This window comes from Lontra canadensis, unplaced genomic scaffold, assembly GCF_010015895.1.
Source record: "Lontra canadensis isolate GAN:19392208 unplaced genomic scaffold, GSC_riverotter_1.0 scaffold1, whole genome shotgun sequence".
NCBI lineage: Eukaryota > Metazoa > Chordata > Mammalia > Carnivora > Mustelidae > Lontra > Lontra canadensis.
Genome location: NW_022630995.1, coordinates 22,333,893 through 22,354,861, shown reverse-complemented (window position 1 = coordinate 22,354,861; position 20,969 = coordinate 22,333,893). Strand labels below are relative to the sequence as shown.

The following is a 20,969-nucleotide window of genomic DNA, read 5'->3' as shown; positions in this document are numbered from 1 at the left end:
CGGGTGTTGTTGGTTGCTGCGCTATCTTCTCTGATTCCAGGAGTTAGGAACTTCGGAGTCGTTTGCCAATATGTATGACGCGGACGAGGGTAGGTTACTCCTCAGAACACTCTGCGACGACCTAAGGGAGGGAAAAGAGGGGGAGCTGAACCAGTTGCGGGTTCGCGGCCTCCCCCTTACTCGCGGCTCAAGTGTTCCCAGTCGTACCCCCAACATTTTCCAGGGGAACGAAGCTGGGATTGTGAGAGATGGAGGGTGCGGGGAACCGCGTTAACGCTCCTGCGCGGGTGATTCTTGTTCTCTCCTCGTTCTGCTCCTGGCTAAGTGGATATCGCCTTCCCGGATTGAAATGGCGTGCGGAGCAGTAAGACAGTTTGCGTTGTTTTGACTTTGAAGCAAAGGGCTCCTTTCTTGATTTCCCCCAAAGCCAGAGTGAATATATTTCGAATAGTTGAATTGTTGAGTGTCAGCCTGTGCCGAGCATTATGCTAACCTTTGGAAAGAATATAGTGTCTATGTCGGGGCGTTCCTTCATGCTGTCATATGTCTAAGTAAGTTGTCTTAAAAGATGACCTTTAAATTTCGTCTTCCCACAGATGGAAGAGTTTTCAGGTGTTCTGTATCCTATTGAATAGGGCCAGTATGTCTTTATTTTTTCTTTTCACATGTAGAATTCTTAGTCGAGTCCGTTTTCATTATGTATTTTTTTAAAAGATTTTATCTGTTCATTTGACAGAGATCACAAGTAGGCAGAGTTGGGGGGGGGAGGCAGGCTCCCTGCTGAGCAGAGAGCCTGATATGGGACTCGATCCCAGGACCCTGAGATCATGACCTGAGCCGAAGGCAGCGGCTTAATCAGCTGAACCACCCAGGCATCCCAAACCACTATTTTTCTGACTCCCAGTCTTGTGGCCACCTCTCCCGTTTCTCCTATTCCCAGGCCACTGCATGGAGAAAAAGAAGCAAAAGCGTAAACTCTGCTGTTTAAACTTCTCTTTCTCTTGTCTTGAGTCTGAAAACCTATTAGCATCACTAGATTTCTTAACTATCTCAGAAAAGCTTAACTTTTTGAGTGGGTAGCATAGTCTTATGGCTCTCAAGGTAGTAAATATAAAAAGGTTAAAGTGTAAGGTTTTATTCTTGTCCACCATCTGTGTAGCCTGAGCCCCCTCCACAGTACGTTCTCTTTCCAGAATGCTTTATGCATATTCAAGCAAATATAAATGGGATTCTGTATTCCACCCTTTAAAAAAAAAAAAAAGGTAACACCCTTTTCTGGATGTGTGTGTGTGTGTGTGTGTGTATTATTTTTAGGAGATTTTCCTGAGCACCTCATTTTTTTTCACACCTACCTAGTTTGTACGAATGTTCCTTAAGTAGTGTTTTGTTGATGGGTATTGGGGTTATATCCGATTTTTTTCTGGTTCAAATAGTGCTGTTATGAATTATCTTGTACATGTAATTTTGTCCAATGCAAGTACATCTTTAGGAGAAATTCCTCGATTTAGAATTGTCAGCTCAAAGGATATACATGTTTAACATTTTGCAGATGGTACCAAGTGACCTTTATAGAGATTATACTAGTTTATATTCTTTTTTTTGAAGATTTTATTTATTTATTAGAGTCATAGAGCACAATTGGGGAGGAGAGGGAGAAGCTGGCTCCCCTTGAGCAGGAAGCCTGACATGAGGCTCCATCCCAGGACTCCTCATCATGACCTGAGGTGAAGGCAGGCAGACACCGAATGAGCCACCCATGTGCCCCAATATGTTCTCATTAGCAATGTATAATAATCCTATGGGAAGATAGTTAAAGTTATTTCATTTATCAGGTCTGTTCCAGCATTGAGTCTGTAGTCCATTCCTGCCCGTGTCCTTTGATATCTTTTTTTTTTAGTATTTATTTATTTATTTGAGAGACTGCATAAGTGGGGAGGAGAGGAAAAAGCAGGCTTTAGCAGGGAGCCTGACTTGGGGGTTCATTCCAGGACCCTGGAATTGTGACCTGAGTTGAACGTTGGTGCTTAACCAACTGAGCCATCCAGGTGCCCCTCTTTTTTTTTTTTTTTTTTTTTTAAGGTTTTATTTATTTATTTGAGGGAGCACAAGCATGAATTGGGAGGGAGAGGGAGAAGCGGAATCCCTGCTGAGCAGGGAGTGAAACATGGGCTCCATCCCAGGACCCCAAGATCATGACCTGAGCTGAAGGCAGATGTTTAAGCTGACTGAGCCACCCAGCTGCTCCATTTTGATAGCTTTTTTGGATATACCTTTATCAGTTTTTCAGACACTTCTTTTCACCTGGCTTCTTTTTCTATGTGAAATATTAGATCTCTTGTACTTAAAAAAAAAAAAACCCACAAAAAACAAAAAACCACACACACAAGTTAAACTCTTCGTTGTTGTTAAACTCTTTGTTTACTTTTTCTTCCAATATTTAGCCTTTCTCCATTCATTCACAGCCACGCTTCTTAAAAGAAATAGGCTCTTTGTTGTTTCCAATTCCTATTTTCCAGTTTCTCCTCAACCTATTCCAATCTAATTGTGCTCCAGCCAGTACATTAAAACAGCTCTTAATAAGGATGTCAATGACCTCTCATTTGATAAATTAGAGGGACATTATTTCAAAGCTTATCCAGACCCCATGGTATTCAGCATTGTTGATGGCTTCCTCTTGGAAACTCATTCCTTCCTTCTGCCACATAACTCTCACGTAATTCTTCTTACCTGACATTCCTTCTTGTTCTCTTCTATTCGTATTATTTCTGGAGGATTCCATCTCCATGGCTTTAGGTACCATTTATATGTGGATGACTTCGAATTTATATATCCAGTTCAGGTGTCTTACATATCTAACTGCCACTGCACAACTCACATAGATGTGCTCTAAGTTACTCAAAGTTGGCACTGCCCAGACTGAGCTATTTTCCATTACTCATCAGCCTTCCTAACCTGTTTTGTCCTGTGTTCTCTGTCTCAGTGAGTGCTATCCCCCTCTTGTGTTGTTGAAGCCAGAAGCCTGGGCATCATTCTTGATTCCTCTCTTCTGCCCCCATTATCTAATGAGCCACAAAGTTCTGAGGGTTCTGTCTTTTAAATATGTCAGATCTGGTCTGGTCCCCTCTGCCATAATTTCTAGTTGGGGCCACCACCGTCTCTTATCTAGATTACTTCTCCAGATTCTCAACTGGTTTGTGTGCTCCAGGTTTCTTGGCGTTTCCATTCACCATCCATACTGTGGCCACAGTGATCTTTCAGAAATGAAAATCTGATCTAGCCAAACCCTTGTTAAAATCTTAGAATGGTTCCTCAAAGCTCTATTGGTAAAGACCAGTCTCTTTTACCACTTACACTCCATGCTTCAGCTGCATTAGCCTTCTTTCTTTCTTTTTTTTTTTTTAAAGATTTTATTTATTTATTTGACAGACAGAAATTACAAGTAGGCAGAGAGGCAGGCAGAGAGAGAGGAGGAAGCAGACTCCCTGCTGAGCAGAGAGCCCGATGCGGGGCTCGATCCCAGGACCCTGAGATCATGACCTGAGCCGAAGGCAGCGGCTTAACCCACTGAGCCACCCAGGTGCCCCGCATTAGCCTTCTTACATTCCTTGAGTAGCTTTCATTTTGAAGTCTTTTGTGCAAATTGTTTTTTCTTTTTGAAAGACTCTCTGCCCCTCACTTCTTCACCCTTTCCTTTTGCCTGGTTTACTTCTGTTTATTTATCCTTGAGGTCTCTGCCCAGCTCTGCGTTGGGGAAGTCTACCCTAACCTCTCAGGTCTTGGTTAGAACTGTCCATTCACTTTGTTCTTCCTTTTAATTGATTTCATCTTGTTTGCATCCCTCTAGTAGGTGATAATCTCCCTGAGGATACAGCTATCTCTTATCTTGTTGAAGGTTGTGTCTCCAATGTCTGGGATATAGTAAATACATTCAACAAGTATTTGCTGAGTGGGCATGGCTGAGTGAATGAGTCTCCTTTGTGGATTCATTTTTTTCCACATGACTGTAATAGAGGTATTCCTTAATATCCTGCCTTCAGTCTTCCTTCTCTGTGGAAGCTCTCTGTGTTCTACCAACGACTTGCTAATGTTTCTCAGCCATTTGGAATTTAGATCCCTTCTTTGAGCTTTATATTTACATCGAGTTGTTTACTGCAGGCATTTAAAGGGATAAATGATTCACAAGTTTACCTAAAGCTACCCCCTCATTTCTCTCACCTTCTCACCTTCTTGCTTCTCGTTGTGGCTGTGATAGTAATCTCTAATCTGTCATCAAAGCTAGATATCCCAGAGCTATTTTGGGTAGCTTTGTCTTTCTTACTCACTCCCAGCCACATGTCAGGATCAGTAATTTCAATCTGTTCAAGAAGCATTTATTAAAGGGGCTGCCTGGGTGGCTCAGTGGGTTAAGCCTCTGCCTTCAGCTCGGGTCATGATCTCAGGGTCCTGGGATCCAGTCCCGCATCGGGTTCTCTGCTGGGCAGGGAGACTGCTTCCTCTCCTCTCTCTCTCTCTCTCTCTCTCTCTCTCTTTCTCTCTGCTTGCCTCTCTGCCTACTTGTGATCTCTCTCTGTCAAATAAATAAAATCTTTAAAAAAAAAAAAAGCATTTATTGAATAATTTGCTTTGAACATGTATTAAATTTCGAATTGGAAGCCCTTAAGTTTTACAGGCTATATAAGTTAGAATATAAAAACAAAAATACAACACACTTGTCTTTTAGATAAGATGTTGAGACCAATAGCAGAGGACCAGTGCACTCTTGATTTTTTAAATCCCCTGTTGTTCAAATTACTGTTGCTGCATAACTATCCTGAAATTTGGCTGCTTAAAAATGAATGTGTTCATGAATTCGGTGGGTCAGGAATTTGGATAGAGTGTAGTAGGAATGACTTGTTTGCTCCATGATGTCAGTGGTTCAGTGCAAAGACTCAAAGGTTGGGTTTTGACGACTAGGGCCTTTATGAACTAGAGTGTTTATTACTCACGTGTCTGGCACCTGGCTTCGCAGGACTCAAGGACCAGGATTGATAGGAGCATCTGTGTGTTCTTTCTGTATGGTTTGGGCTTCCTTGTGCTATACAAGCCTTAGAGTAGTAGGACTTAACTAATGGCCACTCAGAGCTCCAGAAGCATGTGTTTCAGTAAACAAGGTGGAATTGCATTGCCTTTTCTTACCTAGCTTTTTAAGTCATGTAATGTGGCTTCAGCTGCTTTCTTTTGGTTACAGCAGTGCCAAAAACCCACCCAGATTTACCAGGAGGAAACATAGACCCCCCCCCACCCCATATCTTTTTTTTTTCCCCCAAAGATTTTATTTATTTTTTTTTGACAGAGACACAGCAAGAGAGGTAACACAAGAAGGGGAAGTGGGAGAGGGAGAAGCAGGCTCCCTGTGGAGCAGGGAGGCCAGTGTGGGGTTTGATCTCAGGACCCTGGGATCATGACCTGAGCCGAAGGCAGACGCTTAATAACGGGCCACCCAGGCACCCCTAAATCCCTATATCTTGATGGTAGGCATATCAAGTGACATTATGAAAGAGCATGTGAAATGGCAGATACAGTTGTGGCCATCTTTGGGAAATAGGTCTGTCATACCTTTACCTTTATGAAATCTTGCTGTAATAAACCACTGTACCTTAAGGTATTGCCCAACTATTGGAACCCTTCTCTGGCTTTACACCCTTACCCTAATCTTTCACTCCAGTCTCTGAGGAGCTTATTGATCAGAGGACTGTATGCTTGCTCCTAGTTATCATTATAGTTAGCTATTAATGAGAATTACATGGACTTTCCGGAGAAGATGGGATATTAACGAACTCATATAACTTACACTGAACCCTTGTAATGTATACTGGGAAAATGTCTATGTGATATAGACCTTTGTATACTTGGATGTGTGCCTATGTCTCTTGTAATATATTAGTAATAATTAACTGAAAGTTCAGAAAAGTGGGGTGAAAGAATTGCTTTTTATTTAACAGAGTAAATATGTTTCTGCTACTTCAAATCATAGGAGTGAGATGTTAACAACTAGCATTTTATTGCACACGGGTATAATATTTTTGGTTTTTGCAGATATGCAATATGATGAAGATGATGATGAAATCACCCCAGACTTGTGGCAAGAAGCATGCTGGATTGTAATCAGGTAACTTTTGAGACCAAACTTAATAAGCCTTAAAGCACAATAACCTATAAAGGGATTTCCTGCTTATTCTGTTCTTAAAAATTAGATGTTTATATGAATATGCTACATGGGAGCTGGTTTCTCTATTTATATATTTAACTTGAACTTGTAAAGTATTTCAGACTTAAGTAAAGTTACACAAAGAATTCATATATACATTTCACTCGGGTTCCCTAGATGTTAGTTAACTTTACATATTTTCTTTGCCTTTCCCTTTCTCTGCATATTTTTTTTCTGAGATATTTGAGAGTAAGTTACAGACTAAGAATATTCTTTTACATAATCGTAAGTCATCAAAATCAGAAAATTGATATTAGTACAATAATTTAATCTACAGATCTTACCCAGATTTTGCCAGTTGTCCCACTAATGTTGTTCATAGCAAGATACGTTTTTTTCCCTGATCCTAGATCTAACCTAGAATTATATACTGCACTTAGTTTTCATGACCTACTTTTTATCGGCTGTAATTTAGAACAGTCCCTCAGTCTTCCTTTTTTTTTTTTGTTTTGACCTAGGAATTTTTGAAGAATCCAGGCCAGTTGCTTTTTAGAATGCCCCTCAGTTTGGGTTTTTCTGATGTTTCCTCGTAATTAGATTCAAATGATTGCTTTTGGCAGCAGTGACAGTCTGTCAGGAGGCACGTGATGCTGTTTTTTTCCATTACTGGTGTTAATTTGATTTTTTGGTTTTCTTATTATTTTAAATGGATAAAGTTACATTAGGTTGTATTTCAGCCCAAATTCCCATCCAGTTCTATGTGTAATTAAAATGTAACAAAACTCAGAAACCTTACATGTAGGTAAGAAAAACAACTTTTAAGTATTGAAGTAACATCCTGCTGTATTAGGATATAAAATGCTACCACAGTTGCTGTGTGTATAGTAACATGATGATACCTCTTTGAGCCCCTTCATCTCCAAGATGCACATCCTCTTTGTTGACAGTTTCTTCCTTTTCAAAGAATATATGCTTCCAACATTGTACCAGTTGTATTTGGAGTAAAACTGAACCTTTTTGAACCTTGTTTTATTAAAAATGTATTGAGATTTTGGAATGTAAGTGTATATTTTTACTACTAAACATGGGCTATAAAAACTTTGTATTTCTTTTTTTTAAGATTTTATTTATTTATTTGACAGAGATAGAGAGCACAAGTAGGCAGAGTGGCAGGCAGTAGGAGAGGGACAAGCAGGCTCTCCGTGGAGCAGGGAGCCTGATGTGGGCCTCGATCCCAGGACCCTGGGATCATGAACGGAGCCGAAGGCAGCCTCTTAACCGACTGAGCCATCCAGGTGCCCTAAAAACTTTATATTAAGACATTTGTATCTTCTATGATCTTTGAGTATTAGACACCAAGAGGCATCTGACTAGGAAAAAATAACTAGGTAGATATTCTGTGGGTGTGCCTATATTCTACAATATCCAGGGAGAAAGAATATTTTGATCTTAAAAAAGAATTGTTTTCAGCATATGTGATTGGTTGTTCAAGGTAAACTATTATGAATAGTTAACCCATTTAGCATTTGTTACAAAATACTTGATTTTTATATTTTAAATGACTGTAGGTGCTTTGTTTATTGTGAGCTGATGCTTTGTTTTTTTTCACTTTTTAATATCAAATGATTTTTTTCCCAAGCAGTGTGATTATGATGTTACTTAATATTACCAGGGACTTCAGTAAGATGACTTCTGGTAAAATAATCCAGATAGTTATAAAATGAGATATTTATGTAGTTTAGGTATGTAAAGGGCAACTTTTTTTTTTTTTTTAAGATTTATTTATTCAAGAGAGTGCGCGTGTGTGCCCACACTTGTGAGCAGGGGGAAGGGCAGAGGGAGAAGGAGAGAAGCAGACTTCTTGCTGAGCATGGAGCCCCACATGGAGCTCGATCCCAATACATTGAGATCATGACCTGAGCTGAAATCAGGAGTTGGGTGCTTAACTGACTGAGCCACCAGGCTCCCCAGGGATAACAGTCTAATGAAGCAGTATTATAATGATCTTGGGAAGTCTTCCTGGGGGAATGAATCTTATCCATAGTTTTGTGAAGGTTTTTTCATTGTTAATTGTCTATAAAAACTATTGTTACTTTAATTACAGACAGTGCCTTTTTCCATGTGTTTCTTACATATCAGTGGTGGACCCAAGTGGTTGTGAGAAATTTCTTTCCTGTTAGCTCACAGTCTATACTGAAGGAAAGTGCCCTATCCATTCTTTAGGCTGTACCTTATGTAAGGATGATTGTGTGCTGTTCTTTGCCATAGGACCTAACTTCTTTTTTTTTTTTTTTTTAAAGATTTTATTTATTTATTTGACAGACAGAGATCACAAGTAGGCAGAGAGGCAGGCAGAGAGAGAGGAAGGGAAGCAGGCTCCCTGTTGAGCAGAGAGCCCGATGCGGGACTCGATCCCAGGACCCTGAGATCATGACCTGAGCCGAAGGCAGCGGCTTAACCCACTGAGCCACCCAGGCGCCCAGGACCTAACTTCTAATATTGATGTCTATGATTGATTGAATCAGGGTGAGATCTTGACTCAAAGCCAGTTAATGGCCTGTTGGTGACCCGTGAAGTGACCTGGTGATGCCAGAATGGAAGACTGGTGATTAGTTGGGCTGTGCATATTGCCTTAGAAAATTGATTTGAGCATAAGGGTAGTGGCCAGGGAAAGGGGAGCAGGAGCTAAGAAAGTGTCACAGGTACAATATGGCAAGGGTTACAAGGTGAAGGAATTGAGACACAGGGGTGTGCCAGAGGGCCAGAGAGATAATCTCCAGAGGGCCAGAGAGATAATCCAGTCCTTAGGGTTGTGGTGGATCTCAGAGCCTTAGTTTTGCTGAAGCCCAGGTATACAGCTGTTCCTTGTTGGTGGTGAGGAGTGAGATTGCTCTTGTACTCACATCTTGTACATTTGTTATATATATTCTTCTTTCCCTCATGTGAATAAGTGTCTCTTCCTTGTAAATCATGTATCTCTCTTTTTTTTTTTTTTTTTAAAGATTTTATTTATTTATTTGACAGAGATCACAAGTAGGCAGAGAGGCAGGCAGAGAGAGAGGAGGAAGCAGGCTCCCCGCCGAGCAGAGAGCCCGATATGGGGCTCGATCCCAAGACCCTGGGATCATGACCCGAGCCGAAGGCAGAGGCTTTAACCCACTGAGCCACCCAGGCGCCCCTCATGTATCTCTCTTTTAGATTCTTCATTCTTCTTTAGGGCTTCATTGTGATTTCTGTATCTACTGGTAACTCTCATCTGTTACCCATATTTCATTTTTTTTTCCAGATTTTATTTATTTATTTGACACAGAGAGCTCACAAGCAGGCAGAGAGGCAGGCAGAGAGAGAGGGGAAAGCAGGCTCCCCACTGAGCAGAGAGCCCGACTTGGGGCTTGATCCCAGGAGCCTGCTATCATGACCTGAGCTGAAGGCAGAGGCTTAACCCACTGAGCCACCCAGTCGCCCCAGCCATACTTCATTTTTTATCATCAGTCATTTGCTGAGTATTTTCACGTGAATGACTTACTCTCATCTCACCTTTAACATATACAAATTAGAGCTAATATTAAACCTAAAATTGAAGTTTTTCTATCTTCCATATTTTGGTCATGGGTATCATCTTCCCACTTACTCAAATTAGGGTTCTTTTATCTTTGACTACACATTTTCTTTAGTTTAAGACTTACTTCCTTTAGAGAGATCAAGTGAACACATGGGGAGGGGCAAAGGGAGAGAGAATTGTAAGCAGACTTCTCACTGAGTGCAGAGGCCCACATGGGGCTTGATCCTATCACCTTGAGATCACAACCCAAGTTGAAATGAAGAGTCAGATGCTTAACTAACTGTGCCACTCAAGTATCCACATTTTCTTTAGTTTGAAAAAAATGTTTCAAAGGGGTTGGATGAAGGGCGCCTGGCTCGCTCAGTCAGAGGAGTGTATAGCTTTTGATCTTGGGGTCATGAGTGTGAGCCCCACGTGGGCCGTAGAAATCAAATAAATGAATGAATGAATAAATAAATAAATAAATAACTTAAAGAGGTTGGGTAAAACTTATCTATAAAGGACATTTATATTAGCACTTCCTTATAGTTCTTTTGTTGTGCTTTAATTATTTTACCCATAAGTATAAGTCGTGTTACCTGAAGCCTAACAAGTTCTACAAAGAAAGTATTCCTGGTCTCACCCTGGTTTTGGATAACTCATCATATCTGTGTAATGATGGGCTGGTATTTAATGATTGATTATTTGTTGAATTTAATTAGAAGGAGGAAATATGCTAGAGAAATCACTGACTTATAACTGGTTATAAACTCTTAATATTTTCCCAGTTCCTATTTTGATGAGAAGGGCTTGGTCAGACAACAGCTGGATTCTTTTGATGAGTTTATTCAGATGTCTGTTCAAAGAATTGTGGAAGATGCTCCACCTATAGACCTACAAGCTGAAGCTCAGCACGCTAGTGGAGAAGTTGAAGAACCGGTAAGACGAATATTCTATTAAAGTAACGTATGTGAAAGGAGAGTTTTGTTTTGAAATTTCAGTCCTCCTCTTACCTGGTCTAAAAGTAAAAGAAAAGAAAGTTGGTGTTTTTAGCAGGGTATTTACAGCATCTTTTATCAGTTCCTAATTTATTCTTACTAATGAAGAGATACATTTTTGCAAGTAATCGGAAACCTAATCCTTATTCAGATAGTAGGGATTTAATAGTTGGGGAGAGGGAACTTAAAGAAATATGATCTACTAGGAGAAGCAAGACATAAATAATCATATTGCTTCAGAAAGACCCCCTTTTTTCTTTCACAGTAAGGAATCATAAAAGAAAATGTATTTGAAGGACTTTCCCTCTTATTTTATAAGAAATACATTATTATAACAAAATAAGAGATAATAAGAGAAAATCACCCAAATGTACCAGCTATTCTCGGTTTTCTAAGTTCCTCATAGTCTTTGTTATTAGCATTATTAAAATCATAGCAAGGATATAATTTTATAATATAATTTATAATTTTATAATTTAAATGAATAATTGTAAATATATAGCCCAAGTCTGTCCCTAGTTTTTGAGGAGAAGAGAGATGGCGAAACTGAAAAACAAAGTGAGTCAGGGGAGTCAGGGAGAGCCCCAGTTCAGTCCTTTTTTGTAGCTAATCTCCTGAGGGGTGATCTGTTCTTCTCATTCTGGTTGGAGATGCTACATAGACTTTTGCTGTTAAGAACAAAAATAATTGGCCTTTCTGGCATTGTGCTGGAAAATGGGCATTTAAAAAAAAAAATTTTTTTATGGTTAAGCCTTTTTTCTTCCTGGTATTTGCAAAACAAAAGAGAAAACAATGTAACAGACTCAAAGTGCCAGTACTATTAAATATAATCGAGGAAGAGGTCTGAAATTGGAGTATCAGAACTTGGTGGAAAAAATGGGGGGAGACTTAAGCTGACCATGAAGGGCAGGGTAGGACTGTCTTAGTAGAGAGAAGATACTTAAGGGGTTCAGCAAGAAAATACTTGGTGTTATTTGACTTGGGAATGGAATTACCACAACAGTCAGTATACGATTTTTGTCTTGATCTGTCCTTTTCTTTTCTTTTCTCTCTCTCTCTTTTTTTTTTTTTTAAGATTATTTATTTATTTATTTGGCAGAGGTCACAAGTAGGCAGAGAGGCAGGTGGGCGGGGGGGTGGGAAGCAGGCTCCTTGCTGAGCAGAGGGCCCGATGCAGGGCTTGATCCCAGGACCCCAAGATCATGACCTGAGCTGAAGGCAGAGGCTTAACCCACTGAGCCACCCAGGTGCCCATTGATCTGTCTTTGATAGGTGTTAGTGGATGTTAAGATGGAAAGAGATTGTCACAGTCTTTGGATGTCATTAGGAATTGTTGAAAGATTGTCAAGCAATGTGCATAAAGCATTACTTTAGAAAGGTTACTTTGGAAGTAAATTTTAGTTGGGAGTGGGAAGAGGCTGGAGACATACAGAGACCTTTGACTAGCCTAGGCTTAAGATAATAGTGTTCTAGACTGGGGTGATGGTAGAAATAAGGAGTAGAGGAATGACTTCCCTTTGGTTCATTATTACCACCAGTTCTCATTGCCCTTTACTCCACTTTGGGGAACTTGGGTGTTAAATACCATTAGTGGTCTGTTTAGTCCCATTGTCTCTCTCTTTTTTTTTTTTTTTAAGATTTTATTTATTTATTTGAGAGAGAATGAGTGAGAGAGAGCGTGAGAGAGGAGAAGGTCTGAGGGAGAAGCAGACTCCCCAAGGAGCTGGGAGCCCGATGCGGGACTCGATCCTGGAAGTCAGGGATCATGACCTGAGCCAAAGGCAGTCACTCAACCAGCTGAGCTACTTAGGCACCCCCGTTGTCTCTTTGTCTAAGATTTGGTTTAGAGAGAAACCCACATCCATTTATTTCTGGAAAGTTCTCATGGATCTTGTTTTATTGGGGAACAAATAGATACTAATTGAAAACTTTTTTTCCCTTTTGGGGTGGGTGAGCTATAGTCAGGGTTGGAAGTTGGAAGTTCTCAGTCCTTTATAGAGTAATTAGGATTTTTTTGAATGTTGAAGAGGTAGGTTAATTTTTTTTGGTGTTTAGTGTCCTGATTATCTGAATTTATCTTTTCTTTTCTGGTAACTTTGTTCTTCTGACCTTAACCAAGGAGAGGGCACATAAAGTTAAATAGATTATTTACACAAATCCTTTAACTATTTGGTATAAACACAGAGCATATGAGCTATGTGCGTAGTCTTTATTTACTTGGGATATTTTAAGACTGTTTGTCTTTTGCCTTAAGAAAGCCATTAAGTATTCAACTTGACATCTATGGAATATGGATATTGGCTTTGGAGAGTCTCTGTAGTAGTAAAGTGAGTTAATTTCAGCAGTTTCTAGAGGTGCGTCTAGTGAAAAATGCTAATGTTGATTAAAATGGAATCTTATGGAAAAAAGTTATCCTTTTCATGTTTTTGGTTTCCTTTTAGCCAAGATACTTGCTGAAGTTTGAACAAATTTACCTCTCCAAACCTACCCATTGGGAAAGAGATGGTGCTCCTTCACCAATGATGCCAAATGAGGCCAGATTAAGAAATCTCACGTAAGACTTTTTCCAACAGTTGGTATTGAAATACAATTCAGAAAATGTAATTTTAACCAGTTCAATTGAGAGTTTAGCAAATATCTTACTATTACATAATTGTGATCTTTGTTTCTAAAGGTATTCTGCTCCACTTTATGTTGATATAACAAAAACAGTCATTAAGGAAGGTGAAGAACAACTTCAAACTCAGCATCAGAAAACTTTTATAGGAAAAATTCCAATTATGTTGCGTTCAACTTACTGCCTCTTGAATGGCTTAACAGATCGTGATCTTTGTGAGTTAAATGAATGCCCCTTGGATCCTGGTGGATATTTCATTATTAATGGATCAGAAAAGGTATAATAAGTATTTTTTATTTTTATTATTATTTTTTAAGATTTTATTTATTTGTCAGAGAGAGAGAGCACACACAAGCAGGCAGAGTGGCAGGCAGAGGGAGAAGCAGGCTCCCTGCTGAGTAAGGAGCCTGATGCGGGACTCCATCCTAAGACCCTGGGATCATGACCTGAGCCGAAGGCAGCGACTTAACCAACTGAGCCACCCAGGTGTCCCATAATAAGCATTTTTTAAGGAAAATTACAGTATATAATTAAGATTTAAGTTGTGAAAGTTCAAATTAAAAAGTAAATTTATATACAGAATAACCTGGAGGTGGTAGTGGAATTATTTAGGGCGTGACAACTTACATAAACCAGAACTTTATTTAGCTATATGTTATAAACACTAGAAATTTGGTGGTGTTTGAGCTTATATGTTTCTGTGAAGCATTTATGTAAAATGGAGTTTGTAAAGTTCAAGAATTGATATTTCAGTGAGCCCATGGATCAGGTTAAGATGCAGATTTTGCTCTTCTTTTTCTACTTCAAAGACTTGTGGGATTTATGGCATAACTTTTTTGTTGTCCATATAGGTTCTGATTGCTCAAGAGAAAATGGCAACAAACACAGTCTATGTGTTTGCCAAAAAGGATTCTAAATATGCCTACACAGGAGAGTGTAGATCATGTTTGGAGAATTCATCCCGGCCCACCAGTACTATTTGGGTTAGCATGCTGGCAAGAGGAGGACAGGTATGGACTGGAATATGATATTGTTTGGCTTTATTTCTTTTTGTCTAGTCTTAGAATTTATCAGATTGCATTCTTAGTCAAAAGAGCTTTTGTCAGTGTTAAGGTAGGTGTTGTATTATTTACTTATTGCTAGTAGCAAATTACTCCAGTACCAACATTTATCATCTCACAGTTTCTGTGAATCTAGAACCTGGGCGCGGCTTTGCTGGGTCCCCTGGCTGAGCATCTCTCATAAGGCTGCAGTCATCTTTTTTTTTTTTTTTTTTTTTTTTTTAAGATTTTATTTATTTGACAGAGTTCACAAGTTGGCTGAGAGGCAGGCAGAGAGAGGGGGAGGGAAGCAGGCTCCCCGCTGAGCAGAGAGCCTGATGCAGGGCTTGATCCCAGGAACCTGGGGATCATGACCTGAGCTGAAGGGAGATGCTTCACCAACTGGGCGCCCCAGTAAATAAAATCTTTATTAAAAAAATGGGTAGGCTTTCTTGAATATTTGTCATGTGCTGGTTAGGTAACTCAGATTTCTTGATTTTTATCTTTAAAACTATCTTTGAAAGTAGTTGTAATTGCCTCTGTTTAATTTCAGATAACAGCTTTGTATTTTGTTTTGATTAAGTCATACATGCACATTAAAATAGTTCAAAAGTTGAAAAAGTATACTATAATTTTTTTTTAAGAGTTTTAAAAATTTATTGATGAGAGACAGAGAGAGAGGCAGAGGGACAAGCAGGCTTCCGGTGGAGCAGGGAGCCTGATGTGGGACTCGATCCCAGGATCGAGCTGAAGGCAGACAAACTTAACTGACTGAGCCACCCAGGTGCCCCAAAAGAATACACTATAAATAGTAGTCTTCCTTTGACCATTCCTTTCCCCAGAGGCAGCTGCTTTTGATAATTTCTCATGAATCAGTTCAGAAATAGTCTTAATGCAAAAAATACGAATGGGAGCATGTGATACACACTAGACTTTGCTGGTATGCTTTAAAAACATGGTTGAGCACTTGATCATTATTTTGTAGCCGTTATATTCCATATGTAGATGTAGCATAATTTATTTAACCTTTTCCCTTTTGATGGACATTTAGGTCTCTATTCTTGTGGCTGGCCAACAGTTCTGCAGAGCCTAATGCCACCTTTTTAAGTCTTATAAAAGTGAAGAACTTGGAGATAGAGAATTTTAACTACCTGAAGTTAAACACATATGTACAATAGGTGTTTTAAAGAATTAAAATGGGGGGGGGGCGCCTGGATAGTTCAGTGGGTTAAGCTCCTGCCTTCAGCTCAGATCATGATCTCAGGATCCTGGGATCGAGCCCCGCATTGGGCTCTCTGCTCAGCAGGGAGCCTGCTTCCCCCTTTCTCTCTGCCTGCCTGTTTGGCTACTTGTGATCTCTCTCTCTCTGTCAAATAAATAAATAAAATCTTTAAAAAAAATGGTTTTTCTTGTAAATATAGGTAGAACGGGGCCCAAGCACAAGTATTTGGAAGTATTTGAAAAGTGTTTGGAAAAGTATTTCCAAGTATTTGGAAAAAGTATTTGGAAAAGATCTCAGGTGTTGCAGATATGCATTCTTTGTTGAGAAGGATTGGCCTAGATCATGGAGAGCAAAGAAACGAAAACAGTGTATTAGGTTATTGTGGCAGCTATGGGCAAAATGAATTAGAGGCAGAGAAAGGAAAATCATCTGGTGCATCTGACTAGTTCAGTCGGTAGAGCATATAGCTCTTGATCTCAGGGTTGTAGTTTTGAGTCCCACATTGGGTATGAAGATTATTTAAAAATCAAATCTTAAAATAATCATCTGGATTTAGTGATAAGTTTGATATGTTTGTTATAGTATGAATCAATTAAGATTCTGCTGTTTCTATCCCTAAGTTCTGGATAAAAAGAAAACTTTCGAGAATTGATTTTTTTTTTTTAAAGATTTATTTACTTATTTATTTGACAGGCAGAGATTACAAGTAGGCAGAAAGGCAGGCAGAGAGAGAGAGAGAGGTGGAAGCAGGCTCCCTGCTGAGCAGAGAGCCCGATGCAGGGCTCAATCCCAGGACCCTGGGATCATGACCTGAGTCGAAGGCAGAGGCTTTAACCCACTGAGCCACCCAGGCGCCCTAAGAATTGATTTTTAGAATGTAATGAGTTCATTTTTAGACAAAAGATTTTGTCTAAATCTTTTTTAATTTTTCTTGTGTTCTTGTTCTGAGAAAGATCTGTGATGAAACAAATAATAGATTGAATGGAATAACTGACATGGAAGTAGAAACAACCAAATGGTATTTGGAGATATGAGGGCTGAGGGTACAGGAAAAAGAACAAGATGAAGGTTTGGATATTGTTCATGAAGAGTGGTTAACTGAAGACCCATAAGATGGGATAAGGTGTCTCAGGACCAAGGCCTGAATAGGAGGAGAGACAGAAATTGTTATTAGAGGGACCATGATAATGTAGGGGTATGAAGCCAAGAGAGGATAGAGCTTAATATTAAAGAAAGAAATATAATTAAAAGAGAGAAACCAGTTATTTGTATGAAAGTGTAAGTTAGTAACTTTCATTTTATTTTTCTATGTGTGTGCAGTTAAAGAGAAACTGGAAAAGATAAACTTTTGGAAAGAGGCTTTTTGTTAATTTTGAAATATTCAAATGAGAGATACTTTACGGGCCAGCTCTGAGTTAATATTTGTTTTTCATTTGTTGCTTAGCTTTTTTCCCATATTTGTCCATATGTGTGTATATATTTTTACCTCTCATGTATTTCTTCCAGAGTTTTGTGTGGTCCGTTTTGTTTTGTGTGTGTGTGTGTGTGTGTGTGTGTGTGTGTGTGGTTTGTTTTTTTTGTTTGTTTTTTTTTTTTTTTTTGCCAGGGGACAGGGTGCAGGATCAGTGATCATCTTCTTTTGTAGCTAGTCAGTTGGCTACAAATGTCAATTTCAAGTGCAGTATTGGGTAATTCTAAGAGAGTCTTGGCAGGCAGATAGTAGAGGATGGAAGTTCTCTCATGCCTACATGATTAGCCTATTTATAAAATTAGTAAACCTGTTCCATTGGTTTTCAAAAGGAGCCATAGTATGTTCCTAAGTATACCCTAAGTATGAAGGTATACTTCCTTTGAAATACATACAATGAACATGTATATGAAATGATTCTCATGATGTTTGTACATGGCTGTGATCTCTTTGTACTGATATTTGAATGATGTTTTATTTTTCTAGGGTGCGAAAAAGAGTGCTATTGGTCAGCGCATTGTGGCAACCCTACCATATATCAAGCAGGAAGTTCCCATCATTATCGTGTTCAGAGCATTAGGTTTTGTGTCTGACAGAGATATTTTAGAGCATATTATTTACGATTTTGAAGATCCAGAGATGATGGAAATGGTAATGTGAAAGCAAAATGTATTTGCAGTGTTTTACAAGAGGTTTAATGTTACTGTTGCTAATCTTAAAACATAGTAGAAAGATGCTCTGAAGAGTAATTTAGTTTTCACAAATCCCATGCCATTTACTGTGTAGTGAAAGCCTGCAGCCTTGCTTCAGCTTCTTTCTTGACAATTTTGTGTAAAATAGACATAAAAACTAGAGGCAGCCAGAGTTCATGGACCGTATCAAGAAGAAACCCTGGTAAGGAAAATCATGAAAACATACAATGCTGGTGCAATTTAGTAAAAATGGAAAATGAATAGTTGATGCCTTCTTTTTTATTTTGAGATAATGTCAGACTTACAGAAAAGTTGCAAAGAACTCTTGTATACTCTTCACCCAGATTCACTAGTTGTTAGCTGTGCTACATTTGATTTAGCATTCTCTTTATATACACACATTATTTTTTTCTAGATCATTTGAGAGTGATTTTCAGGCATTGTGCCTTTTACTCCTAAATACCTCATAGTGTAATTTCCTAAGAACCAAGACATTAATTACATATTCATAATATAGTTAGTAAAATCAGAACCTTTCACTTGGCTTCAGTACTGTTAAGCCATAGATCTTATTTAGATTTTTGCCAGTTGTCTAGATAATGTCCTTAATGTTTTTTTTTTTTTTCCTGGTTCAGAATCCAATCGAGGATTGTGCATTGGATGTCATTTTTATGTCTGTTTCAGACTCTTTAAAAAATGTTTTGTTGTCTTTTCCCTCAGCGTTTAATAACATTGAAGTTTTTGGAGAGAATAAACCAGTTACTTTGTAGAATTTGCCTCAATTTGGACTTCTCTGGTATTTCTTCATGATTAGATTCAATTTATCCCTTTTTTGCCAGGAAAAATATAGAAGCAATATTGTGTGCTTCCCAGGACATTGCATCAGGAGTCATGTGATGGAATTTTGTTCCATTATTTGTAATATTAACTCTACAGTAGCCTCTTAGGTTCCTCTACAATAAAGTTACTGTTTTTGTGGGAAGGTTCTTTGAGTCTAGGTAAATATCCATTTCTTTGTCAGTGCTTTTTATTAATGATCCTTGTCTCAGTAGTTGATAGTTTTAAAGTTGTCCTGAATTGTCCAGTCTTTTAAGACTACTGAGAAATAAGGTTAAATGGAGGCTAAACATTGGTCACAAAGTGAATTGTTGGAGTGAATATATGTTATTAGAGCACTGACACAGTTCCATGAGAAAATTGAATTCTGGTTAGATTTTACTTTAAGCTTTTAACAGTGTTCATATATTTTTTTGTTTTGTTTTTGTTTTCTTTAAATGCTTAAATATGTTAACTACTTAAATATTTAAAAGAAAATATATGTTGCCTTTGGATAAAAGATAACATATATTCAACATGATAACATGATTCAAACTGGATTTGGACCATATTCAAACTAGAATTTTCTTAGTAAAGTGAAAGAGATGATTCATTTTCTGTATGTTATTTATTTATTTATTTTTGAAAGTTACTACTTATTCCTTTAGCTCTTACAAAGCTTGGGCCAATTTTTAGAGTCTGTGAGTCAAGCATTCACTTTGCAAAAGTGCTTTAATTTTTTCTTCTGCAAATATTATCATTATCCCTTTTTCTGAATCCATATTAACCTTAACAGAAGTTTCACAACAACATTGACAATTTAAAAAGACCACTTTCATTTACCATTATGTGGCCTCACTTTGAATGGTTTATGTTACCTTTTTCTGATCTTTGGTTCCATGATTGGAATTTGGATGTTTAAACTTGAGAATCAGTGATAAATAGACCTAAGAAGTCAAAGGCCAGAAAGGCATTTCAGTATATGTGATAAGATTAAAGTGTATTTACAGGTGCCAAAGTTACTCAGTGGTACCTCTCATTCCTTATGCTCATTGTGTAAAATTGTAATTTTAGAATGGTGAAATTTAGAGATTATCATAACTGATTACTTTGTAGACAAGGAAACAGATTACATGACTGATCAGGGGCCACGGCTGTTTAGCAGCAGGGATGGGATATAGGTCCCTATAACAATGTGCCTTTGAAATATTCTCTTTTACAAAACACAGAGGGCTTTTATTTATAGGTTAAAAACCTCTTAAACCAAGGCTAAAACCAATCTGGCACATTTATTCATTTGTAGTTTAGTAAATTTTAATTTGACTATTAAACTTTTCTAATTGGTCTAAGATATTTAGAAGGGATTTTTGTTTTGCCGTTGTTCATTAAATTGTAAAAACCAAAAACTACTACCTTTTTTTTTTTTTTTTAAAGATTTTATTTATTTATTTGACAGAGAGAGATCACAGGTAGACAAAGAGGCAGGCAGAGAGAGAGAGAGAGGAGGAAGCAGGCTCCCCGCTGAGCAGAGAGCCCAATGCGGGGCTCGATCCCAGGACCCTAGGATCATGACCTGAGCCGAAGGCAGAGGCTTAACCCACTGAGCCACCCAGGCGCCCCCAAAAACTACTACTTTTTTTTAAATGATGGAATTACTTTTTTTTTTTTTTTTAGGAAGTATAATTGCCTGTGTTGATGAGTGGATTTTGTCAGAGATCTCTAGATCTTAAAGTGTATTCAAGTTCTACGATTCTATGATTCCTTGTTTTTTAAAAAAAATTTTTGTATATCCTGTTAGTTACATAGGGGTACTTAACATGTTATAAGTTTAAGTTACATTTGACTTATTTTAAGGTGAAAATATGAATTTGAAAATAACTTTCATTTGAATTATCTGATAGGTGAAACCTTCTCTCGATGAAGCTTTTGTCATCCAGGAACAGAATGTTGCACTAAATTTCATTGGTTCAAGAGGGGCAAAGCCTGGTGTCACTAAAGAGAAAAGAATTAAATATGCAAAAGAGGTCTTACAAAAAGAAATGCTTCCTCATGTTGGTGTCAGTGACTTTTGTGAGACCAAAAAAGCTTATTTCTTGGGGTAAGTTAAATACTGTTCTAAGATTTTTGCCAAGATAGTGTTGAGATACAATTTTTCTTAGTGTTAAAAATGTTAGAAATGTGTTTTTAACATACGAGTTTTTTAAAAAGCCAAAAGCTGTATGTTTTGTTTTTCACTTCTTTTTCTTTCTTTTTAATTTTATTTTAAAGGTACATGGTTCATAGGTTGCTTTTAGCAGCCTTGGGTAGAAGAGAATTGGATGACAGGGATCACTATGGAAACAAAAGATTGGATCTTGCTGGGCCACTGCTTGCGTTCTTATTTCGAGG

At 38.3% G+C, this 20,969-nt stretch overlaps 1 protein-coding gene across 1 annotated transcript in view; it reads left to right on the top strand.

The window, feature by feature from the left end:
- The first annotated feature begins 55 nt into the window (after positions 1-55).
- The window catches only part of POLR2B (RNA polymerase II subunit B), a 45,330-nt gene continuing 24,416 nt past the window's right edge, over positions 56-20,969 (top strand). Inside the window, exons 1-9 of the mRNA XM_032849657.1 lie at positions 56-89; positions 6,076-6,148; positions 10,517-10,667; positions 13,168-13,280; positions 13,401-13,620; positions 14,195-14,353; positions 17,560-17,724; positions 20,483-20,679; positions 20,850-20,969. Coding sequence (XP_032705548.1) covers positions 71-89; positions 6,076-6,148; positions 10,517-10,667; positions 13,168-13,280; positions 13,401-13,620; positions 14,195-14,353; positions 17,560-17,724; positions 20,483-20,679; positions 20,850-20,969 — 1,217 coding nt within the window. The 5' untranslated portion in view covers positions 56-70. The remainder of the gene's footprint in view (positions 90-6,075; positions 6,149-10,516; positions 10,668-13,167; positions 13,281-13,400; positions 13,621-14,194; positions 14,354-17,559; positions 17,725-20,482; positions 20,680-20,849) is intronic.